Source organism: Pelobates fuscus, chromosome 3 (genome assembly GCF_036172605.1).
Source record: "Pelobates fuscus isolate aPelFus1 chromosome 3, aPelFus1.pri, whole genome shotgun sequence".
NCBI classification, from domain to species: Eukaryota; Metazoa; Chordata; class Amphibia; order Anura; family Pelobatidae; genus Pelobates; species Pelobates fuscus.
Window position 1 is genome coordinate 350,880,570 of NC_086319.1, and position 25,840 is coordinate 350,906,409.

At 40.0% G+C, this 25,840-nt stretch overlaps 1 protein-coding gene across 1 annotated transcript in view; it reads left to right on the forward strand.

Moving 5' to 3' along the window:
* Positions 1-14,026, forward strand: part of DUOXA1 (dual oxidase maturation factor 1) — a 64,911-nt gene extending 50,885 nt beyond the window's left edge. The window contains exons 4-7 of the mRNA XM_063445718.1: positions 67-201; positions 3,845-4,058; positions 6,495-6,706; positions 13,601-14,026. Coding sequence (XP_063301788.1) covers positions 67-201; positions 3,845-4,058; positions 6,495-6,706; positions 13,601-13,770 — 731 coding nt within the window. The 3' untranslated portion in view covers positions 13,771-14,026. The remainder of the gene's footprint in view (positions 1-66; positions 202-3,844; positions 4,059-6,494; positions 6,707-13,600) is intronic.
* The last annotated feature ends 11,814 nt before the right edge of the window (positions 14,027-25,840 follow it).

Genomic DNA, 25,840 nt, shown 5'->3' on the forward strand with positions numbered 1-25,840 from the left:
CTATAATTAAAGACCAGTGACAGATCTTAAGCTGCAATTAATCTCTGACTTTATTATTCATTTTAGCTGTCAACTTCACCAGAGACTGGGAAGTAGGAATGGTTACAACCACAACTGTCTACAAGTCTTTCAGCAAAGAAATGGTTAATGTCAGCATTGGACTTTGGGTCGGTTTGAAGGGCATAAACATAACCCTGTCAGGTATGTTATCTAATGTACCAGCAGTCATTACTGTCAGTTCTCTTTTCAAAGATAGATCCTCATTTCAGAGCTCCAATTAAAGAAGAGCAAAGCATTATGGGAGATGTTCTAGAAGAAGTGGTCTTCACTCGCATCTCATGGCAGTTCTATTGTTGCAGTATTTGTTATGTTTATGTTGCAGATTGTCTCTTGAGTAAACAGGCCATTCTATATAGCATTTACTATACTGTATGTGGAAAGGCCAGAAGTATGCTACAACTTGCATTGGAAAACAGGAAGCCGGAAATAGTCCTTCATCTCAGGAGAGGTGTAAAAACAAGTGTTGTCACGAACACAGCAGTTAGGGAAATACATGTTTTCACAAATACAATAATCAAGTAAAGCTTATAGAAGAACATCTGTTTTTTTGTTTGTATGATGTTTTTATTTTTGAAAGACAGGATATTCAAAGATGTAATAATTAATAAACCTAGATGTTTGAAAGGACTAGATTTCCATCTGTGTTTCCTGTTGACACAGAAATGTGAAATACCTTTCCATCATAACATTGTAAAGAAAAGTAAGAAAAACAAATGCCTTAGACTATGGAAATAGCTTGGTTGTCAGCAAATGTTGACTTAAATAGAGTAACCAGGCATCTGAACACTAACTTGTTAATAAGTGATATCTTCCAGAAGGCTACTGGCACCCATAAGTACATAAGATGATTTTTTCTTTGCTAGAGAGTATTTGAAGCTACCTGGAACACATCCATTATTTACTTATGAGCACCACTCCTGAAGTCACAGCAAGCAGACTTTGTCTACATTTATATATTCACTTGTTCAGCTGAAAATACACCCTTTTAAAATGTGTCTGTAGAAGCCTAATGGTGGGTTGCATACAGTTAAATGCTAAATATAATAGTTGAGTTTTTAATGTATGATTTGAACACATTTGAATATTTGCTACCATCTACCACTTGTTAGCAATGCCCTTAATTGAAATACATTTGAGTGAATTCTCTTAGCAATTTCCCTACAGACTTCAATGGAGGAATTGCAATTTAGTAAGAAAGTTAAAGGACCACTATAGTGCCAGGAAAACAAACTTGTTTTCCTGGCACTATGTAGTCCTTAGGTCCCTCCCCCCCCCCCCCTCCCGCTGGGCTGAAGGGTTTAAAACCACTTCAGCCACTTACCTGTCTCCAGCGCCAGGTGAGCTCTCCTCCTCCTGCCGAGCTCTCCTTCTCCTGCTGATGTCAGCGCGGAAAACTAGCTGGACCTGGCACCCAGACTACTTCATTGAGCTGAAGTGGTCTGGGTGCCTATAGTGGTCCTTTAATCTTAAAAAGACACAAAAGAAGAGTGGGGGGAAACTATCAAGCAAGCCGGTAAAGGTACAGATAATAAGTACACATAGATAGTATGCCTAATAAATCTTAGAATCTGGAGCCCAAAAGACAGGGAAAAATAATAAGTAGATGGGGACAATGACAGAGCAATGCTAAATATAATAGATACGGTGCATAAAGAATATCTCTAAATCCACTGAAAACATAAAGACTTTATTGGCCTATTAAAGAAGAAGAGATACCGTAGCAACTATGTATCAACAATAAAGCTCTCTGATTCCTCTAATTGCCTACAGAGTCTGCCCTTGGTGGACTATTATATTTTATTTCTTACTATTTTTAAGCACTTTTTGCTTATTTCTACTGCGGCTATTTTAAATTGTATTATCATTCTTTAGTTTACTTTTTTCTTTGTTAACATTCTTTGTTATTATTGTATTATTACCTTGTAGTTGAATTTTTCCTTTTTTTGTGGCTATTCATTATTATATGCGGCACAGCCTCCTTTCTGGCCTCCTTACTAAGAAAAATATAAAATGACTTGTAATCAATATTTCAGAGGCTTTCTTTTTTTTAGAATATTTCCATTGATACCAATGTTTCAAGTTTGAAAAAATCTTAATAATCAGTATTTACTTTCTGTTTCTATTGCTTTTTTTATGGTAACGTCAGTATTGCAGTCAAGTAGGATGGGGATTAACATCTTCTGGGATTTTTGTAGCTAGGACAGTCTAATTTCCACAATGCTTTAGACGACAACCTTAAAGCAATGTTAAGTCTCCTCCTTCTCCATTGATATGCCCTCAAGGCAGCGCTGTATTTAGCACGAGGCTGACAGGGTATTTGCCTTGGGCTTCACTTTCAGAGGGGTGGCAAAAAAAGGCACCTCCCAAATGCCCGGCAGATGTCTTGTCAGCCTCTTGCCCTAGGTGGCCCTAGAGATGGCCAGCTGGCCACCTTGGGCCCCCAAGGTTGGCATCTGCTGACACTGGAGACTGGTGGAAAGAGAGCTCTCTCCCCTGAGTTCTCGCCACAGTGATGCCGGAGCCGGAATTTGACGTCACTCCGGCCCCAGCATCACTGAGAGCTGAGCAGGAAGATCAGAGCTCCCTCGCCGCCTGCATTGACCGAACGCCCGCACACCCACCCACCCAACAGTTAAAGGATCCCCACTGGACCCCAGGGAAATAGAGAATCCACTCCAGCACTCCCAAAGGTAGGAAGGCTGGGAGGATTAAATAAAAAAAATTGTGAGTGTGTTAGTGTGTGTGTCTGTTAGTGAGTTTGTTAGTGTGTCTGTCAGGCAAAGAGAGTGTTGATTTTAAACAGGAAGATAAATTTAGAAGGGAGGTGCCCAAGTTTTGTCATGTCTAGAGCAGCACAGAAGCAGAATACACCACTGCCGAGTAGATTGATTTTTCATATATTAATTCGTTCATTCATTCATTCATGTGTATATTAATTCCCCTTGAAGGCGAGGAAGCAGCTACATAGCTCAGCTTTATTGGGCAGAAATAGTTAGTTGTGATCTACTCCTTAAGGCCATCTGTTTTGCTATCCTCATCATCAATGCCAACTTAATTTTGTCTGATTCCAATCCCTTTTTATCAATTAATAATTACAATGAATCAGTCTCTGGATTTAGTACAGAGGCCTAGTGCAATTATGTGACCAGCACTCACATAAAGTAATGAATATCTACATTTCAAGAGACTCTAGAGCCCTCTCTCCATTCACAGTGGATGCCAGCCTTGTATTGAGACAGTCACTGCAGAAGATACCTGAATGACAATCTGATGTAGTCTTCAAAACAAAAGTTTTTTTTAGAGATACTAATTTTATTAAAACATTCCAGTGGACAAAGCGGATTTATAGTATTATACGGAAGTACAACAGAGGTGTATGTAACACAGCAGAAAGTACTGAACACATTGCAGACAATGTACTTACATTGAAAGTGTCATATAACAGTAATTCTTCACAGTCTTAACCGTGAGCGACTCTAAAATCTGAAGGTCATGCTGTTCTCACTAATACTTTCTCTACGAATGTTTTAAATTTCTATTTTCTTGCTCCAAAGAGCCAGTGTAAGATGGTATTGTTAAAAGACAATTAATGCTTTAATTATATTTCTTTGGAATAAATATAGCTTAGTCACTTGATAATACACTTACGGTCTTCTGCAATGCAAGATGCTTTTGTGGGGCAGGTATCATATTTTTAGAGATGAAGATGTGCAGTAGGACTTTATTGATATTTTTTCTTCAAAATTTTGAGTTAAATGGAATTGTTTCTGTCTTTTCATTGTAGGAATTCCTTTGCACCAAATTAATGAAACCATTAATTATAATGAGATATTTGACTGGGAGACAGGTGAAAAATTTGACAAAGAGTATGCAGAAGGCTTAGAAAGAGGTTTGCCAAACCCAATACTATATGTGGCTGAAAAATTTACCAGCGGAAGTCCCGGCAGGCTTTATGAACAATACAGCATCGGATCACACTATGCATCAGCACTAATGTGGTAAGCACCTAAAACATAACTTGTTGAGTGCTTGTCTCTCTCTATTCACCCCCCCACCCCCTCTGTGTCTCTCTCTATTCACCCCCCACCCCCTCTGTCTCTCTCTCTCTATTCACCCCCCAACCCCTCTGTCTCTCTCTCTCTATTCATCCCCCACCCCCTCTGTCTCTCTCTCTCTATTCACCCCCCCACCCCCTCTGTCTCTCTCTCTATTCACCCCCCATCCCCTCTGTCTCTCTCTCTATTCATCCCCCCACCCCCTCTGTCTCTCTCTCTCTCTATTCATCCCCCCACCCCCTCTGTCTCTCTCTCTCTATTCCCTCTGTCTCTCTCTCTCTCTCTCTCTCTATTCATCCCCCCACCCCCTCTATCTCTCTATTCATCCCCCCACCCCCTCTGTCTCTCTCTCTCTCTATTCATCCCCCCCACCCCCTCTGTCTCTCTCTCTCTATTCACCTCCCCCCACTATCTCCCCCACCCACCTTAGAAGAGTCAGGGCCGGCAGAGGAGTCAGGGGGGCCGGCAGCATTCCACACTGCAGCCTACTGCTGAGGGCTGAAGGGGGAGGGAGCATATCTCTACCATGCTCCCTCGCGGTTCCCACAATTCACAGCAGCATCCGTGCTGTGAATTGTGGGAACCGCGAGGGAGCATGGTAAAGACATGCTCCCTCCTCCGTCAGCCCTCAGCATTAGGAGCCCCCAGATGCCGCGGCCCACCGGGAAATTTCCCGGTATCCCGGTGGGCCAGTCCGGTCCTGTTAACAACTATCACACAGTAGCATGTAAGAGTCAACCAAATATACATTATCTAATTGTAAAAGGTTGCTTCCTCTTCTGCAACCGTGTCATCTAAAATGTAAGACTTCATTGCAAACTGTTCCAGTAGCCGACTTCTCCCATACATGAAACACATCTTACCCTTACCACTTGGGTCATATTACCCCACCCAACTTAGAATGTAAGCCTTCAGCACCCTCAGTTCCTGGATGTCCAACTTGCCTTGTTGTAACTATTTGTTAGTCCACCTATAGTACTGAATTACACTTTATAATAATAATAATAATAATAAAACATGCTAGTTGGCAAGTATTTATAGAATACATTATAGAATAACTTAGAGATGAAGTTCTATCGAATCAATAATCAGAGATAAGATGAACAAGAGACCTAATAAAATCATTATTACTTTTGTAACAAATACTATAATGTTAAAGGACAACTGTTACCTCAAAACTATTTTTAATCTAATAATCCTTTCATCAAGTTTTGAATGTAAATATTTTTTTTTTAATGAAGTATATGTGAAAAAAGAAACTCATCTTTCCCTTTAATATATGACAGGATCCTTCAGCCATTTACATGCCCTTTGTGTCAGACTGTGTTTCAAAACACACAGTTAGTCTCTATGGTTTTCCCTGATTCACTCCCTGAACAGAAACAGGGAAGACTACAGAGACTATTGGTTTTCACTGTCTGACCCTTATTCAAAAATATTAAATTGAGGACAATCTTATCTCCCCTTTTAAATAAAGTTCAAAAGAGATACTCAACCCTCAGGACAATAATGCTTAACATTTTAACACAGATAGAGTTTATGGGGTATCACTAGAACCCCTGGCCTTCATAGTCCCTACCCTGCTACTGACATAGCAAACACAGTCCACCTAGTAATAAGTTATAAGAGACTGAAGGTGGGCTCATTATTTTTAGCTGAATTTGTAACTGAGAATTCAGCTTTAACTAATAACCTGTTCATAAGCTTTTTAAGCCTTGATAAAGACTTCAGCAGTATTCAGACATTGACCTCTGAAATGCTTGAATGAAGTACATATGAGTGAGTCCACAGATTGTATGAGACATTTATAGGATTCCGATTGAGATATATTGATAAATCCTGACCATAGTGGTACTTTAATAAGTGAACAATCTGAAGTTTGAATATTTCCCTCTTACAGCATAATATCATTATTTTTTTTAACTATATATGGGATACAAACAATGATTTATCTTCCTCTGATGATTAGATCTGGTAGATTCCTGTACATTAGCAAATTTACACTGTACTGTAATTAGAAAAAAGCCATCAATAACTTATAACAATACAAAATCCATAAAACCAAGCACTAAACCCTTCTTACTTATCACCATATTATTATTAACTATTTAAGGCCCAAGGAATAGGATGGAGAAAAGTAGGGATACAGTCAATGTATTCTCTCTTGACAATTCACTTTGTAAGTGATTACCTATAATGTGAATGACTGTGCTCAAGTATGGCACATATATCCCTGTACACAGAGGATGTTTGCAAAATGGTTAGGGCATATGGGTTATATGCAATATGTATTTGGCTGCATCAAAGTAATGTTCCTTTGACTGATTATTCCTTTGTGGAATTTCTTTATTTGATATTATTTGTTTTTGTCTATTATAGGTTAGCCTTTTGTTCATGGATTTTCTGCAATGTGCTGTTCTCCATGCTATTATTACAATATGGGATTTATATGATGATTTCCACTTCTTTGTGCGTTATAATTTCCCTGATATCTTTTGTAAGCTTCAGGCAAGAAGCCTGTAGTATCATTTTTGGTATTTCTGTTTTGCAACCAACACTTGGACTTTCTTTCTGGCTAAGCTTAGGAGCAGGTAAGTTACATACTATATATTTGACATTTTTATTTATTTACTTCCACATAAACATAGTATACTATGAGCAACATTTATATCCAGTATACAGAGAGAAATAAAAAGACATTAAATTAGCACACAAAAAAATTGCATGTCATGTAGAATGTTTTCTATAGTAGAAACAGTAGAAACTGCAAGATATAATCAACTAGCTACCCACACTTGCATGAGGTGACAGTTAACTAACAGACAGACCAATTAAGATCTATGCAAATTTTGGAGTTTCCGTTCCCCTGAACTAGGTGAAAAATAGAATACTAGAAGACAGTACCCTGTAGAGCATCCAGAGGGGAGAGGCAAGGAAAGGAAAACAACAAAGTGGGGTTTCACGTGAATTACTGTGACAGTAGACACAAGAGAGTTAGTAAACCCCACTACCACACTAATATTCATTAATGTAATATTGGAATAAAGATATGGGAATGTAAAAGAAATGACGCCTTAAAACAACATATACATTTCAACAGTGTTTGGTGGTGGAAATTTGGGTCCCCCCCCCCCCCCCCCCCCCCCCCACTGAGAGAGATAGATCTTCTAGCTGCAAAATGATGTCTCTCAAGTCGACTTCCCTGTTAGAGTTGATTAGCGTGGGGTGAACTCCACTACTGTAGAGGGTTCCAACCATGACAGGACTCCGTCATCTACCTTTTGCAACTCCATGATGCCAACCTGTAGAGATGGGCCTCCAGCTCCGGGTAGCTCCAAACTTTATAAATAGTCCCTGAGTGTGTAAACTAGAGTTGCTTCAGTGTTCCCCATCTGCAGGTGCAGTAATAAAGATTGTAGTGCTTTGTGCCAGATGAATGAACTTTTGGTGAGGTCTGGGAACAACATTATGTGGGAGCCCTCAAAGAGCAATGGGGTTTTACCCTAAACAACTGAAACAAGCACAGCTTTATCCTGGAGAGTTTGGAAGTGTATGATGAGGTCTGCAGTTACAGATGCTGGTGCGTTCCCGGTTTCGGTAGTTCAAAACATGCCATCCATTTTTACTTGTTTGGCCTGTTTAGGTGGCAGCATAACAGTAATACGCTGCTGAACATAGTGTGATAGGTTGGGGGGGGGAGGCCACAGTTTATAGGATACTGCTGACCTTCAAATGATATCTCCTCCTCTGACCTTCCAACTCCGCCTTTGCCGGTCCCAAGCCCAGATAAAAAAGGAGGAGGGTTGGGTGTGGGGCTAGCAACCTCATCCTGGAAAAACCTCAACTGCTACAGAAACGCCAAAAAGAGAAACAGAAACTAATTTCCTGGAAGATGGAGGACCTCCGACAACTCGGAGATACATGACGATAGGTGGTGAAAGACAAAAGGAAGCCATCCAGCCAATTACCCTTCTTTTGACCAGGAGAACCCACATCGGCACGTGGAATGTCAGGACCATGTACTAGACATTCAAGATGAAGCAGGTAGCTGCCAAGATGAAGAAGAACAAACTGGTCATACTGCGCATCAGCAAAACCTCATGGACACAAGCCAGACAGAAGAGACTAATGACAGGAGAGCTATTGCCCTCCAAATGCAGGGAGTAGGTTTTATGTTGTCCAAGCAAGCACAAAGGGCACTAATTGGATGGGAGGCGCATGACCCCAGAATCATCACAGCATCCTTCAGAACCAAGCAGAAGAAGGTTAAGCTCAATGTCATCTAGAGTTACGCTCCAACCAATGATTCCGATGAAGAAGACAAGGATGAGTTTTACATTAGACTGCAGAAAATCATAGAGACATTCCAAGCCAGAGACATCACATCCTTATGGGAGACTTGAAAGCTAAGATTGGACCAGACAACACAGGATATGAACAAGTCATAGGGATACACGGGCTGGGAGTGATGAATGATAATGGGGAGAGATTTACGGAACTGTGTGCACTCAACAACCTGGTCATCGGAGGTAGCATCTTTTCTCACAGGCGGATACACAAAAACACTTGGGTATCACTGGACAGTGTGACAGAGAACCAGATTGACCACATCTGCATCATTAGCAAGAAGTTTAGAAGATCTCTGCAAGACGTTAGAGTTAGAAGAGGAGCAGATGTGGCGTCCGACCACCACCTAGTAATAGCCAGCAAGCAGCTGAAGTTAAAGAAGAACTGGATGGAAACACAGTGTAGAGTAAAGTATAATGTCAGGCACCTGAAGATCACCAGCAGCAGGAGGAGGAGTTTGGACTTCAGTTGAAGAACAAGTTTGAGGTGCTACATGAGCTGCATGAGAAAAAGGAAAGATGTGGTGTATGGGCCAGCAGGCAGACAATAAAAGCGACACTGAGAACAGCCTGTCAAGAAGTAGTCCGAGCAAAGAAACATCATCAGAAAGAGTGGATCACAGCTGAGACCTTGGGCAAGATAGAAGAGAGAAAACAGAAGAAGGTGGCAGTTAACAACAGCGGGATTAGGGCAGAAAAAGCAAAGGCCCAAGTGGAATACGCAGAAGCCCACAGAGCAGTGAAGAAGAGCATTAGGAAGAAAGACTACATAGATGGGCCGGCAGCTGAAGATGAACAGGCAACATGAAACAGCTGTACGACATGACTGTCTGGGAAGTACAGCAAGCCAGAACAACCCGTCATGGACAAGGAGGGAAAGGTCATCACAGGACTAGCGCGGCAGATGAATAGATGGTCTGAACACTTAGAGGAGCTCCTGAACAGACCAGCACCACCAAATCCACCAAATCTCTCCATCAACTGCAGAAAGCTGACTAGAGAAGAGAATTGGGAAGGCCATCATCCTGTTGAAGAACGGGAAGGCAGCTGGACCTGACATGACATACCAGCAGAGGCCCTGAAAGCACACTTGAAATCACCAGTGGAGATGCTGTAAACACTGTTAGAGAAGATCTGGGAGGAAGAAGAGATACTGACTGACTGGAAGGAGGGTTATCTAATCAAGCTTCCCAAGAAAGGTGACCTCAGCAACTGTAACAACTACATAGGTATCACACTCCTCTCAGTGCCAGGCAAGGTCTTCAACTGGATCCTCCTAGAGCGTATGAAGGACGTTGTCAATCCACAACTATGAGATGAACAAGCAGGCTTCTGGCAGAATCGATTATGCATGGACCAGATTGCAACGCTGCGCATCATAGTTGAGCAGTCCTTGGAGTGAACTCATCACTGTACATTAATCTTGTCGACTATGAGAAGGCATTTGATAGTGTGGATCGAGAAGTCCTAAGGAAGCTCCTCTGACACTATGGCATCCCAGCCACGGTGGCCAATCTGATCAAGTGCTCATACGAGGGAATGACCTGCAGAGTGATCCATGGCGAACAGCTCACTAACAGCTTCCAGATGAAGGTGGAGACGCGACTTTGAGGCAGACATCACAAGGATGGGCTACACCTGGAGTCAACTAGAAAGAATGGCCCAGGACAAAAGTCTCGGGAGATCTACCTTTTGCGGCCCATACCCCGGGAGGGGTGGAGAGCATAAGTAAGTCTGATCTTCCATCGCTTCTATCCTCTCAGAGGACTAAAGCTGTTGCCACTTTAGGTCTGCTACTCTCTGCTCTGCTGTGGGATGCCTTGCATCGTAGATGCTCGTTGAAGGGTCCTTGCAGTAGGTCATGTCAGCTTCAATGTTTTGCCGGAGTTCTGCCAGCATAGCTTTCAGCTCATCAGTTGTGACCGGGTACCTGGTCGGTGCCAATTTTGTTTTTGGCCTGGGTGTAGGGTGAACCACTTCCCTTTCTCCATGTTCAAAGAAAGCATCTTCTGAGGAGTAAGAGCGCCATTTTGTGCCATACTGTCTTTTGAGACAGCAAGCTTAGATTTTAAGAGTGAGCTTTCATTTTCTATATGTTTGGTGTCCTCAAAGCTTATGCATAATTTACTTGTGCTTGAGAAAGTACAGGTCTCTGAAATGTAGATAATAATATGATAGTGATATGAACTGAATAATATTAAGCATATTTTTCTGACATGTTCAGTGCTACTATACTTCCACACATTTCAGGGAATTTCAGCTTTAAAGGAAAAGGATAGTGTAAATATATAATAACCTACGACTACGACTGTAATATCCTTTATTGTTACTTGTCATGTTTGCATTTCCAAATTGTTGTTGTAATAGTTTTTACTACCATATGTAAGATATTGTTTGGTGCAGATTAGCAGCACAGCATTCGAGACTACTGAAATTATTTTACCAGACACCTTAAAATTTGAAAAATGTGTTTAAATATAGATATAGCTCATTTTTAAATCATAACAGAAATCACCCAAATTGCCCTGATCGAAAGTTTGCATACCTTTGAATGTTTGGCCTTATTACAGCCACACAAGGTGACACACACAGGTTAAAATGGCAATTAAAGGTTAATTTCCCACACCTGTGGCTTTGTATATTGCAATTAGTGTCTGTGTACAAATAGTCAATGAGTTTGTTAGATCTCACATGGATGCATTGAACAGGCCAGAGCCATGGGGAGCAGAAAAGAACTGTCAAAAGAGCATTCATCGAGCCACTTTGGGGAGATTTCAAATGTGCAGTTCATGCAAGACGACCAAAGACTTTGCATTACCTGGAGGCATTTTGCCAAGACGAATCGGCAGCTATACCAACTGGGTATGGGCCTCATAGACAACTATTACAAAAGATTGCATGCTGTCACTGATGCTAAAGGGGGCAATATATAGTATTAAGAACTAAGGGTATGCAGACTTTTGAACAGGGGTCATTTCATTTTTTTCCTCTGTGTCCGTGTTTTGTTTTATGACTGTGCCGTTCTGTTATAACCTACAGTTGAACGTAAATCCCATAAGAAATAAAAGAGATGTGTTTTTATGCCAGTTCACATGTTTTTCTTTTTTAAAAATGGTACATATATTACCAATTCTCCAAGGGTATGCAAACTTTTGAGCACAACTGTATATATATATTCTTATCTGTGCCAAATAAGTTATGTATGTGTGTATATATGTGTGTGTATATGTATATGTATGTATGTGTATATATATATATATATATATATATATATATATAAAAAGATTTGAAAGGTGCTGCACTCACTGTTTGCTCCAATTGAATGCCCGGTGCTTGATCGGCAGAAATATAGAAGAGAGAATTGACAGCACTCCAAGGACTTCTTCATAAAAAATAACCTTTATTGTTCCAAATAAAAATATCGACGTTTCAGTCTAGCGATTCTAGACTTTCATCAGGACATAATACACATTCACACAACCCCTTCTTAAGTACCCACACTTAGCAATCAATACACTCACCCCTCCTGTGTCTGGACCTCCCCTCCGAGCGTCCCGGATCATTTTCGCGCCGAAAATGTCGGTCGCATTCTGATGACATCATCGTGCGCCATTGCGCATGCGTCATGACGCTCGCGTCACTGCGAATGCGTCATTATTATAGCCGGTAGTTTACACTGGGTTACCATGGGGACCAGACGCCGAAACGGCCGAAGGCATAAGCTACAACCAAACTTCAAAATGTTACATTCTTTCTAACAATGTATGTCTATACTACTCACTACATTGAAATTTAAAAACAATTTTACACTGTTGGCCAGAGGTTAAACAGTCCAAGGCTAATATATTCCTACCGGATTTGCTTAAAGGGACAGTGACATCCTATATTATCCCACTATAACTGCTAAACAGCAACTATTGAGCAGAGCAGTCCCAGTTAGCTGCTCAAAACAGACCGTATCCTTTGGAGAGTCCAAATGACCATCCTATCTACGGCCCATATCCTGTTCTCATTTATAGCCACTATATATTACATATTTACATATTTACAGTTCTACAGATTTCCAAGTTTCACATCCTGTATCTCCAAATGCTGCTGCCAAATCACGGCTAGTGATGCCTATTATACTAGTCTCCAGAGATCACCATTCTGTGTACTGAACACGAATCCTCATGGGTATATCAGACGGAAACTATAGTCAAGCCCCAATCTAGTCACTCACGTATTTAAGATACAATCCCCAGGGTTATACTTAATTAATGAAATTACCAAAACTATAGCAAAAACCATAGAAAAAAACGCCTATCTGTCTAGACGGTGCAACCAGGAACCTTATCAGGACTTGTGTTAAAAAAACTTAAGAAGGGGTTGTGTGAATGTGTATTATGTCCTGATGAAAGTCTAGAATCGCTAGACTGAAACGTCGATATTTTTATTTGGAACAATAAAGGTTATTTTTTATGAAGAAGTCCTTGGAGTGCTGTCAATTCTCTCTTCTCTATATATATATATATATATATATATATATATATATACAGAACTTATCTGGCACTCTCCTCGAACACAACTCTTAAATAATGGCCTCAGTGCTTACCCACTCTCATGTAATATTCCAATAATTGAAAGTGCTTACAGGACTTCTAGAATGAGATTTATTCTGTTCAAGCTCATACGTGTCACCCACAGCAAATGTACAGTTTAACATTTTTATCCTACTGGGTTATTATCAAGACCATGGGTTAAGTTGAGTAGGCCAAAATAAATCATATTCTTTAATTTCTATGCATTCTCCTATTTATTGGAGTATTATATTTTATTAAAAAATTTTTTATATAATTTTAATATTGCAACCATTTACAGTATTTGGTTGTACTACTAAATTTAGTGACTTGGCTGATGCCTGAAGGAAGAAAAAAAAAACAATTTCTGTGACATTTTAAGACAGATTTATCAAGGCAAAAACAGGTGGTATTTTGAGGTAAAGTTCTAACACTATGTTAACCAATAGAATGTGTCTGAACATTTAGTACTTTGTACCCAAAAGAGCATTTGTTTAGCCTTAATAAATCACATTAATTTAGCAGAAGTTTTCTTTATTACATGCATGCTCACCTAAATAGTTTCTGTTTTGTGTTTCAGGAATTCTTTGCCTTATGCTCAGTCTGATACTAATAGTATTGCATATAAGGAAGCCAACGATTTTGAAGCGCGTATTTAATGACATTGATGCAGCAAAAAAAATCTCGGAATCAGAAGAAGTACTTTTCTTGGATGACAATCAAACGATAATGTTACAGCAGATGCTCTAGTGAAGTCAGTACTATAAGATATATATCTTGACTTATTTTCTACAACACCTATTGGATGTGCTTCAGAAATTCAACATTTAGCGTTCAAATGGAAGACTTTCTGAAATGGACTCTGTCGTACTTGTACGCAACCTCTTTGGAACTTTTAACTTTCAGTATATATTCAGCAGAAATTTTGCACAGGCAGGGAATGAGTTGAGATTCCTGAAGAATAATTTCCCATTTCAAAATATTAAAGGGTACAGTTTAATGCTAATTATTCTAATGGACAATACATGTTACTTTGACTAAGCAATGGATACTCTCAAAATTTTAAATAATTGCCACCAAAACCCAGGAAGAAAATATAATTTTACATGTTTTATATGTTTACATAATCAGGTTTTCCATCATGGAAAAAATTTCAGCCTACTCAACTGTATTAACATTCTATTCTGCTAAAATAACAAACAAGCTTCGACTGAATGAAAATACTTTCAAAAAGGCAACAGTGGAATAAAAAAAAATGATTCAGATGTCCATCTACCTGCATATCAGCCTAGTGAAATTGTAAACTTTTGGTGCCACCAGTAATATTAAGCTTAAGAAGTCTAGTGACAATGCATATTCATCCATGCATGTTTTATTTGTTGAACTTGATTTCTACCTTTTCTCCACCTTGAGACAGGTGGTATCTGCATTATCTGATTACGCAAGCCACCATGGTTTAGCTTCCACAACTCGGACACTTCCACAGAGTAAAGAACAATTAGCTTAAACCAATCTTCATGCTTTTCACTGGATTATGCAGGCCTTTTATAATTGAGAGTGGTGTGTGTATCCCTGTTAGATACTCTTTAGAACAATCCTTCCGTCTCACCTCTCTTCCTTCTGTGCCTTAGTTGCCTTATATCAAGGCCATGGCTCTAGTTACTAAACATCTTTTATTTTATTTCTCTTTACTGTCCTGGCACTAGGCATTAAAATATAATTATATCAGTTCCAACCCATTACTGTTGCTTCCAATTTTGGAAACTCCTCTTTTCCCTAATAACTTCCACATAGTATGAGATCAATGTAGAAGGAGACATCTGTCCCAAGACAAAGATAAAACTTAAATGTTTATTGGTAACACACTAAAATTAATGACAACACACGTTTATAAACCTAGGTCTAAATGATAATGGGCGGGGAGGGAGGGGAGAAAAACCATGACAACGGACACAATCTGGGTAAAGAATAGCTGGAGGGTGAAAGTTCCCAATCAAGTTTCTACAATGCTAAAGATACAACTATAGTGGAGAGTCAATACCAATGGATGGGATCTCTGTGGCCAAACAGTTGCTACAAATTATATTAGCACTTGAATGTATCTCACAGTAAAACTGTGACGTAGGACTAATAGTGAATGCTAGAGATGGCTAATATATATGACTGTATTAAGCACCAGGTAACCGGTAGAGTTGAAGAAAGACTAAACTGTAAATTGGATGCATGGTGTAAATAAGGTACTGTACCAGTGTGGTAATACACCCTAAATATAAGTACCACTGGCTAAGTATCAAATCCGTGCATTGATTAAATAATATACTCAGTATTTAAAAGCCAGAGGGTAATTGTAGCGGCAGGATCAAGTGAGTGTAGACTAAAGATAACACAAAGATACTTATATAATCCTGTAGTATAGACTGATTCGCTGGCTGATAATCTCGCGGTAGCATCAAGAGAATCTATAACGAGAATAGCTGTTTGTGCCTTCGAGGGCACCTATCTAGACATATAAGACTAAATGACTAACTGCCTAATTGTCTAAACTGATAAGATGCCAGTTAGATCAGGGTATGCTGACAGCTAAATCAACTATCGAGAAATTCTTAAAAAGAGGTAAGACTGTCTGTGCCTTCGAGGGCACCTATCTGAAGACAAATATAAGTCTAGCTGACTGCCTCTAGGGAAGAATGGATGGTCCAATAAGTGACCCTTATTACCAAGTTCCAACTATCAAACGTAGTAATAAAAACTCGAGGGCAAAATACTCTGTATATCTGGGTAGGTAAGGGCCGCAGACCGGTGAAACTCGTGTCGGTGCTCATTCTATTTTCCTGTCCTTATTTACCATTGCGTTACCTGGTGCTTAATACAGCCTTACATATATTAGCCATCTCTAGCATTCACTACTAGTCCTACATCACAGTGTTATGTGGTGCACCAGAGTTTTACCGTGAGATACATACAAGTGCTAATATAATTTGTAGCAACTGTTTGGCTGCAGAGTTCCCCTTCATTGGTATCGACTCTCCACTATAGTTTTATCTTTAGCATTGTAAAAACTCGATCAGGTATTTTCACCATCCAGCTATTGTTCACCCAGATTGTGTCCGTTGTCTTCTCCTCCCCCCCCCCCCATTATCAATTAGAACTAGGTTTATTTAATTTTTTTGTATATTACAAATAAATATTTAAGTTTTATCTTTGTCTTGGGACAGATTTCTCCTTCTACATTGTATTATCCAACCAAAGGTTACCCCCTCATCTGTCCCTACTGTACTACATTTGGACTGTTATTTTGCTTCCTATTTATTAGTTAGCATGAGATCAATCTCATCCCTCTTGGAGAGGGCCTCTCCTCTCCAACCGTAGGCTCAACACTTATGTTGGGATTGCCTTTTGCTTACCTTTTACAGCTATCGACCAGAGACTGCACCTATGCACTAACTTCTTTTCATTATTACATATTGCAACTTTAACTCTGCTCTTTCCTATCACTGCTCTGTCTTCACCACCTTACCCATTTGAAATATGTTCAATTCTCGTCTCACCTACAATCATGCCTGTATGTACCTTTTTCTAACACAAACACATGCATCGCCATTCTAAGTGTGACCCAGTAGTTTCACAGTGCCTCGATGAATCACAATGGGAGTTATTGCTCTTAACATTCCTCTATATCCAGGAAAATACAACAAAATTAGAACTGACCTACAATTTGCTCATTCACTGATATATGATGCCAGGTGACATATTTTATATTTGCTTGACTTTTTGGATTCTGATGGAGGTTTCATTCATGGAATCCATATTGCATATATCCTGCAAGGTGCCTGATTCCTTTACACTACAGGAGATCCAGTCCCCCTTTATGTAAAGAGCAGAACCTCAAACTTGCCTAGCCATCGCTCTCCCTTCATTTCCTTATTTTTATCATTTCCAATTGAAAGTATGGTATTTATGATTTTGACCCCATATGGGTAATTGTAAATTATTTGTAAATATTAATAAAGACAATTGTACAAATACAAGTATTTATTTAGCTACACATTCTGTTTTGCTACAGACCCGTTAATACACTAAGGCACAGGAATCAATTACATTTTGTATATATGTATAAATATAAGTATTTACAAAAAACCCACAACAGCAATGCAAGAAAACAGTGATAATGAGAAAACTTTGCTTTCTCTAGGTCCCTGCATGGGTCTCAAGCAGGTTATAGCTTGCATGTATATTGACATATGAGGCTGATCCTACCACAATAGCCAAATGTGGTTTATTCCCTATACTGAGAACTGTGAAAAAATGCACAAATGTTAATCTATTATTGCAAAACTGGGAAAATACCCCTGTTACTATTTTTGTCTAAAATCCCCAGTGATTTCTCCATCATTCCAATATTCTATCCACTCATTATATCATTTACACAGATGTGGTTATTCACGAAAGTGGGAATTCAAAGTGAATTTCAAATGTAAGTTTAGAAAAGCCAAATTGAAGCTCAAATTTTCTAACATCTATGCTTTCTATTCAGCTTTTTTTTTGAAAATTCACTTTGAACTCACTTGCAATCTTACTCCAGTAAATAACCTGTGTGTCTCTTCACATACAATTAAACACTATTAAAAATATTTGAGCATAGTGGTAACCTCATAGTTAAAGTGCATTTGTATGTTTGTGTATGCAGTGTGTATGCATGTACTTTGCTTGCATATTGCACAGAACTACAAAATATTACCAATGCTTATCATGTTACTAGACATTTCAGAATGGTTGCTGCATTGGTTACTGCAATAATCTGATTGAGCTCTCAGTCTGACGTTCCAAAGCATCTTTGTTGGAAAGCGATGGGTACATGACATAAAATATAATTCCCACCAATCTCTTCAAGTAGAATAAACAGTTCAGCCAAGACTGGATTGAGAGCTGTTTGTTCAACAATAATTATGGATTGGAGAAGATCAGGACACGGGCTGCGTTTTGTGGTTTGCCACTTATTGTTGCAGGCTATAGCTCATCAGTCACAGGCTGCTTTGTATAATGCCTATTAATGTGCTACAACTGAGCACTCAAATTGGCCTATTGTGGTAGGATCAGTCTCATAAGTTATTAGGTACAGTAGGCGATTGGAGACCAAAATGGTACCAATTGCAACTGAAGAGTCAGGCAGATTGCAGTACACAGGTTAGGTCGCAGGAAAAACTCATTGAAGTGGATTGTGTGCAATGTTCCATGTGGCTTAACCCTACAGTAGTAATTATTGCAGTTTCTGAAAAACTGCAATAATTAGCTTGCAGGGTTAACTCCTCCTCTAGTTGCTGTCTACCAGGATATTACAGCATATTTTTCAGGTTATCCACACAATTTGTTTTTTACGGAGCAATGACTGTTTAATAATTAGCAAACTATGTACAAAAAAGTTGGAAAAGAAAGAAGGACAGTGTATTCACAGAGTATAGTAAATAAATTATTTATTGAAAAGAACTATATACTAATAGGCCACTAGATGGCATATGGATAATACTAGCTAATTATAAAGTCACTTTTTGTTAGTTTGCAGCACCCATAGTTAGGTAGAAATTGCAAATATGTTGATCGTTTAAGATTACCAGAATCGTGTGGAGTAATGTCCTAATATCTGCTATTTCTAACTAGATGGCTGCCCACTTCCTTAAACTCAACTTGACCAAAACTGAAATTCTGGTCTTTCCTCCCTCAAGTGTGGCTACTTCTGTGTCTGTCTCCCTCCAAGTCAACTGTGCTACCATCAGCTCCACCATGCAGGCTTGCTGCCTACGTGTTCTCTTTGACTCCGACCTCTCCTTACACTTCATGTTCAGTCTATCGCCAAATCCTGCCGCTTCCATCTCAGAAACATTGCACGCATCCGACCCTACTTAATGCCAGATGCGACTAAGGTGCTGGTCCATTCCACTGTCCTTTCTCGACTTGACTACTGTAATCTGCTTCTCAGTGATCTTACGTGCTCCCAACTTGCGCCATTACAGTCCATAATGAATGCGGCGGCGAGGCCGCCGCACCTCCCACGCCTCACCCTTCTGTCACTCCCTACATTGGCTTCCTGTAAGATATAGGACTCAATTTAAAATTCTGGTTCTTGCTTTCAAATCTCTACATAATGCTGCTCCCACCTATCTATCCTCCCTAATACACAAGTATTTACCGTCTAGGCCCTTACGCTCTGCTGAAGACTTATGTCTATCTTCTGTCCGTACTCCCACCTATAATTCTCGTCTTCAAGACTTCTCGAGGGCTGCACCGTTCCTGTGGAACTCACTTCCCTCCTCCGTTAGATGCTCACCCAGTCTCCAGTCCTTTAAAAAAAAAAAAACCCACTTCTTCATAAAAGCGTATCAATTAAACTGTTACTAGCTATCAACTGATTCTTCTCTTGCAACTGTCATTAGTCTAATACTATCCTTACTGTTTGTGTCACTTTACCCCACTCCCTCTAGCAGGTAAGCTCATTGAGCAGGGCCCTCAACCCCTCTGTTCCTGTGTGTCCAACTTGTCTGGTTACAACTGCATGTTTGTTTATCCATAGTTTATCATAGTTTTGTTGGCGCTATATAAATAATAGCATAATAATAATAATAATTAATATTCAGCCATATAGTTAGAGATGGCTAAATATTTACACAGTCTACCGTATCAAGGTGAGTATACAGATAATAACTAAATATACCACTTAAGCATCTTGGCTGTAGAGTGCTTGAACTCATTACCCAGCTTTAGTGATCTGTACGGAGTAGCATGAAGTGAGAATATGTAAGACTAAACACTAAAATTAACCTAACTAAAGTGCTTCCAACATGATGTCACTACAACAAATGACAGAAGACACAGACAAAGATTTCCTCCAAGTAACTAAGAGAAGAACACAGTTGACCACTACAGGAAGAAAGCTGCATGTTCATTTGAGTTCATAGAGATCCAGACTTACAATCAGTCTGCACTGTGAAGTATTTTACTATTATTATAATAATTATTGGGACATATATAGCACCAACCTATTCCACAGGGGGAAATTTAACAATAAAGGAGATAACTACAAAATGTTACAGGAACAATAGGTAGATGAGGACCCTGCTTAAACGAGCTTACAGTCTAGAGAAGTCGGGGTTTAAAAACACAATAGGAAGGGCATCAAGGTGGACAGCAAACAAACAATGTGGGAATGTAGCAGAACTGGAGGTGATAGTGGAGTGGCCCTTTAGGAGAGATCAAGAGACAGTTTTGTAAACTAGAAGTTACTCTGGGAGGCCATAAGAATTTCCGAAAAGATAGGTTTTGAGAGACTTCTTAAATGACTGAAGACTAGAAGATCTCATTTGGGTAGGCAGGCTTTTCCAGAGGAAAGGAGCCCACCATCAAAAGTCCTGCAAGTGCAAATTAGCAGTAAGGGTGCGTGCAGCGAACAGGAAACATTTGCTGGTAGAGCGGAAAGATGGAAAAGAGGCATACCTGTGAATCAGTAAAGAAATATAGAGGGGTCAGAATTGTTTAGAGATTTAAAAGTAAGGGTTAGTTATTTGAACTAAAACCTATACAACACAGGAAGCCAGTGTAAGGATCGACAGAGGGGTGAGGTGTAAGAAGAGCTACAGGAGCAGCATTCATTACAGATTGTAGCAGGAAGTACAGCTTCTGGGAAGACCAATTAGGAGAAAATTACAGCAATCAAGGCAAGAGATTAGTGGAGCATGAACAAGCTCCATGGCAGCATTTTGTGTAAGAAACGAGTGGGCGCAGGCAATGTTTTTCAGGTGGAATCAACAGGTTATTGCAACAGACTGGATATGAGGTCCAAAAGTGAAGCCAGAATCAAATACATCACTAAGACAGCAAGCTTGGAAGGATGTGCTGATGTAAGTACCATCAACTTGCAGGGAGGGTGAAAGAGAATAATCAGTAATTTGAGGAGAAGCTCAGTTTTGAAGAGATTGAGTTTCAGAAAGCAGGAGGACATCCAGTCAGAGATAGAAGAAATGCCAACACTGACAAGTTGTAGGACAGCTGGGGAGAAATCAGGGGAGGAACAATAGATTTGGGGTGCAGGTGATAGTGGAATCTAAACTAATTAATAAGTTTGTCAAGAGAGACAGTATAAAGAGTGAACAAAAGTTGTCCAAGAAAAGAGCATTGGGAGACTCCAAATGAGACATGATGAGGGTAGGAGAAGTCATTGGAAAAGGAGACACTGAATGAATATTGGGAGAGTTAGGAGAGCCCAGAGAGGACTGTGTCAGAGAGACTGAGGAATTGAAGAGTTTGGAGAAGGAGGCCTTGATCAACAGTGTCAAAGGTGGCAGAGAGGTAAAAAAGAATTAGTATGGAGTAGTGGCCTTTGGACATAGCTGTGATTATATTAAATAACTTTAATTAGAGTGGTATCAGTAGAGTGGAGGGGGCGGAAGCCAGATTGAAGAGGTCAAGGAGAGAGTTGGAATTGAGGAAGCAAGCCAAGTTAACAACAGTTTCATGGCAACAATGTAGTAAAACATAGAGCTCTGAAAAAGAGTTATAAACGAAAGAGCAAGGAAGACTTCTATGTCAGTGTTCTATAAAATACATTAATTCCTACAGAGTCCTCTTTTTTCCTTCCCTTCCTCTTTACATATATAGTATATAAATAATAGAATTTAAAGTTGGAGGGATTTACTAAGAGAAGAAGAATTGGTGGTACCAGTCTTCAGGCCATGGAATATGTTTCCTCATAATTCTCTGCCAGGTGATAGTAGTTACAATCCACCGTGAGCCTACGTTCCCCTAAGCCATAAACCGTCAACAAGAAGAATACTTTTTAACGCCAACAGTTTGTACTTGAGATTTGAAATATAAGCTATTCAAAGTAAATCATTACAAAATGGAATAAAGTGTATCCCTTGTTCAATCTGACAGTGTGCTATGGGTAAGTTACTAATTGTCTGACCCCTGGATTCTTCATTATATTTAATGCCCCGCATTAGTATAAACATTGCTTTTAACAAATATAACAAACATACTTAGTGTCATAAGCTGTGGAAGCAAAAGACTTCTGCATACATTTTGTATTTTTTTAAACTTATTAAGCTTTTATTTTAGAATTCAATTCAGATTTATATTGCATCTTATCCATTTGTGCAATATCATTGATGTACACTAGATGCCACCATCTGCATTGTATGTGTTGCAACTTTTGTGCTTTTACACACATTTCAAGCACATGAAGGATGCAGGCAAAGGTAAAAATGAGACCCAATTAGGAGCCATTATGCAATTTGTATATTAAACATTAGAATATATTATAGTACATGGGAAGAGAAGGGAAATAGTGTGAAATCAAAATTAATTCAAAGTGGATTTAAAATTTTTTTTAAACTTGAGGTTTATTGAGTTCCTTGATGAGACATAACATAAAGGAACTAACTGAAGCAGATGGTAAACAAATTGTAAAAAGGTTTAGGTTACAAAATGTAAAAATGTTTAGGTTGTAATACATTTGGTTACACGATGCTGCTTCATATTGTACAAAACATAACAGGATATTCCTGCATTCCCCTGCATTCAACTTCCTAATTGTTCCAGAGCTCCTTTTTTAAGAATAGTAGTTGATCACTGTGGCGATACGACGCTGGCGTCTCTGGCCCTGAAAGTGGACCAGTTCAGGCCTAGTATCGCCTGTTGGATTCTTTGCATTAGCCTGTACTTTTCCCGTTAACAAACACAGCGTCTCTCCTAGCTCACGATTTAGTTGGAAGCTATACGGTCCTATACGGTTACTGAAGGCGAAACAGTTCAGGCGTTATATCTCCTGTGGTAAATTCCGCTAGCTCGCCTGGTGAACTTTTACCCTGAGCACTAGGACTTTGGTACTTGAGTCGTTAGACCCCCGGCAATGGCAGGATACTTTGCAGAGTTGCTTTTGGTATTACAGGATATGCTATCTACCTAAAACTGCTAGCAATTCTCCTATGATTAAACGCATTGTTACAGACCGTAGATAGTTACAACACAGAAAGAGACGAGGAAGCTTCTTCTTGATGTAAAAGTGAACTCCAAAATGAACTGCTTTATTGTATGAGTGTGAAATAATTTACTTTGATTCCAAGGTTTAAGCTTATAGGTGTCATATTAGATATCCTATATTAAAATTGGCTAACTTGGACTCAGGAAATGCTTAATGCTTAAAACGACACTTAAGACCATATATTTCCGGTTTCGGGAGCAGATAGCCCCTACCTGAGCTGTCTCTCCTAAATCAGTCTGTTCTTTCTCTTTCTCGGAACTTATCTGTTATATGTAGATATCGTTCATCCCTATGTCTTATCTGTACTCCTTTCACCATTTCACTCCCTTCCTACTACTGTCCTATGACTATTTGCACAAAATCACTTACTTTTTAATGTATAAAAACACATACTGAAAAATAAACGACAGAGGCTTATTTTGATTACCAACAGGTGTCTGGTGTTTGAATTCACGTTCCAAGTGCACTTGAAATAATAATTTGGGCTCCCTTGAATATACCAAAGATCGCATTGGATCTACATCATGAGCACACAGCTTTCTACATTTACAGGTAAGACACACATGTTCGCATAACATAGGGAAGAGTATGCACGCACAGTGATTACTGTGTGGACATGGTCAGAGCTAGCTCTTGCAACACCATGGGTCTCATTGACCAGATTACTTTAAGCTTACGATAGACAGGATAAGACACTGTTGACTCAGTCCTACCTCCTACTGTGCTGGCTATGCATCTTAAAATGGCTTGTTAGGTACATTTCCTAATCCCTTCAGACATCCTGGCAGCTATCTGACACCAAGAGTAACTAAATACATTACATATGCACTATTATAATTATTTATTTATTTTCTGCCCTGCTTCTGTGAACCTGGGTAGTGAAATTATGAACTACATACACTCTAGTTCTTCGCCTGCACACATTCCATTGCTATTGATGGTAGCACAATGGTGCTGTAAGTTCTCAAATGGAAAAAAAAACATATTGACCTGCATGTGGGCATTGATCAAATATATAGCATGGTATACTGGTATGGTTTAAAAGAAAGTAAAACAGCACAAGGTAAAATAAAGCTGACAAAGCCGAACTACACGCAGGACCATCAATCCGACTGCCCATCAGTATCCTCCCTGGTCCTTCCACAGATTCCCCTCGACACTCCTCACCGTGAAGAAATTGGCAAAGCTTCATAGTCAATCAATCTGGTATTGCTATATTCCTGACATTGTTTCCAAAGGGTCATTTCAGAAGAAGTGAAAGGGGTCAGGTAGGAAGCCATGAAGTTTTGCTCTCATTCTATGAGGCACAATCAATATGTGTAGGAATAAGCCATGCATCACTTCAGGTATCTTTGGAGGGACATGAAGAAGCAAAAAAAGAATCTGGTGAAATAGAGACCTGAACTTCACCCACTGACTGTAGCAATTGTTAAACTTGTTCCCAGTAGGATTGAATTTGGGGGCACGTGCACCAAACCTGTAACAATGCACCTGTCTCTACATCACACCCCCAACAAATCAGAGAGGTATTTGGCTATATCTTATGTAAGCGAGATGGGGGTAGGTACCGCTTAAATAGTAATTTGTCATGCATTTGTCAGTGATTTGCTAGGATTGCCTACAGCTCGATACGTGAAAACATATTTTTAAAAATATTAAACTTTAAAAAGTACACCTAAAAATAATATACCTAAAAAAATATAAATACACCTAACAGAAGTATAGGAGATAGGAAACTACAAAAAATATATAAAAAATAAAAAAGTTTAAAATCCCCATTTAATCCTATTGGTTTTAATGTTTGTCCTCATTTCCTGTCTGCCTAATTTTTATATAAAATGTATTTTAATTTTTTTCACAACTTCAAAACTTTAACCCTTTAGGATCTTTATTATGCATTTTCAAGAAATGTGCAGAAATGTTCTGTTTGTATTCAGCTTGACTAAAGCGGTTCTTTGAGAAGAGACAGTGGCTCTTGGTTGTGGTTGGAACCCAAATCCTGTACATGGCATTAGCTTGTTGATGGCATTTGTGAGGAGTCTGGAGTGCTCCTCTCCCCTCATGCTGTGGCTGCCTCCTCGCCCTGCTGCGCTGTCTCCCTGCACGAAGTTGGGAGGAAGTGACAGTCTGTCACTTTCTCTTTGCCGGAAAAACACTACAGGGGCACACGACAGGCACCTGTTCACAGGGGCGGACTGACCGGTCGGGCACTTCGGACATGGTCCGAGGGCCCGGCCGGGAGGGGGACCCGCCATCAGGGGGCCCGGCGGCACACTCTGAGGGGGCCGGCTGCCCCTTTAAATGCTGCAGCCGCCTGAGCACTCTCTTAAGAGCCTCAGGCGGCTGCAGCTTCTCACCTCCCCTCCCTTGTAGCGTGGCCGAGCTGCTCTCCGGTCCGCGGTGCCCAGCCGGAGTGATAGGAAGGTGCACACTCAGAAGAGGGGGGAGGGGGTAAGAAGAGGGGGAAGGGGGTAAGAAGAGGGGGAGGGGGTAAGAAGAGGGGGGTAAGAAGAGAGGGGGGGAGTAAGAAGGGGGTTAGAAGAGAGGGAGGGGGGAGTAAGAGGAGGGGGAGGGGGGAGTAAAAATAGGAAGGGGGAGTAAGAAGAGGGGGGAGGGGGTAAGAAAAGGGGGGAGGGGGTAAGAAGAGTGGGAGGGGGAGTAAGAAGAGGGGGTAGGGGGAGTAAGAAGAGGGTAAGGGGGAAAGAAGAGGGGGGAGGGGAGTAAGAAGAGGGGGGAGTAAGAAAAGGGGGAGAGTAAGAAGGGGGAGAATAAGAAGGGGGTAAGAAGAGA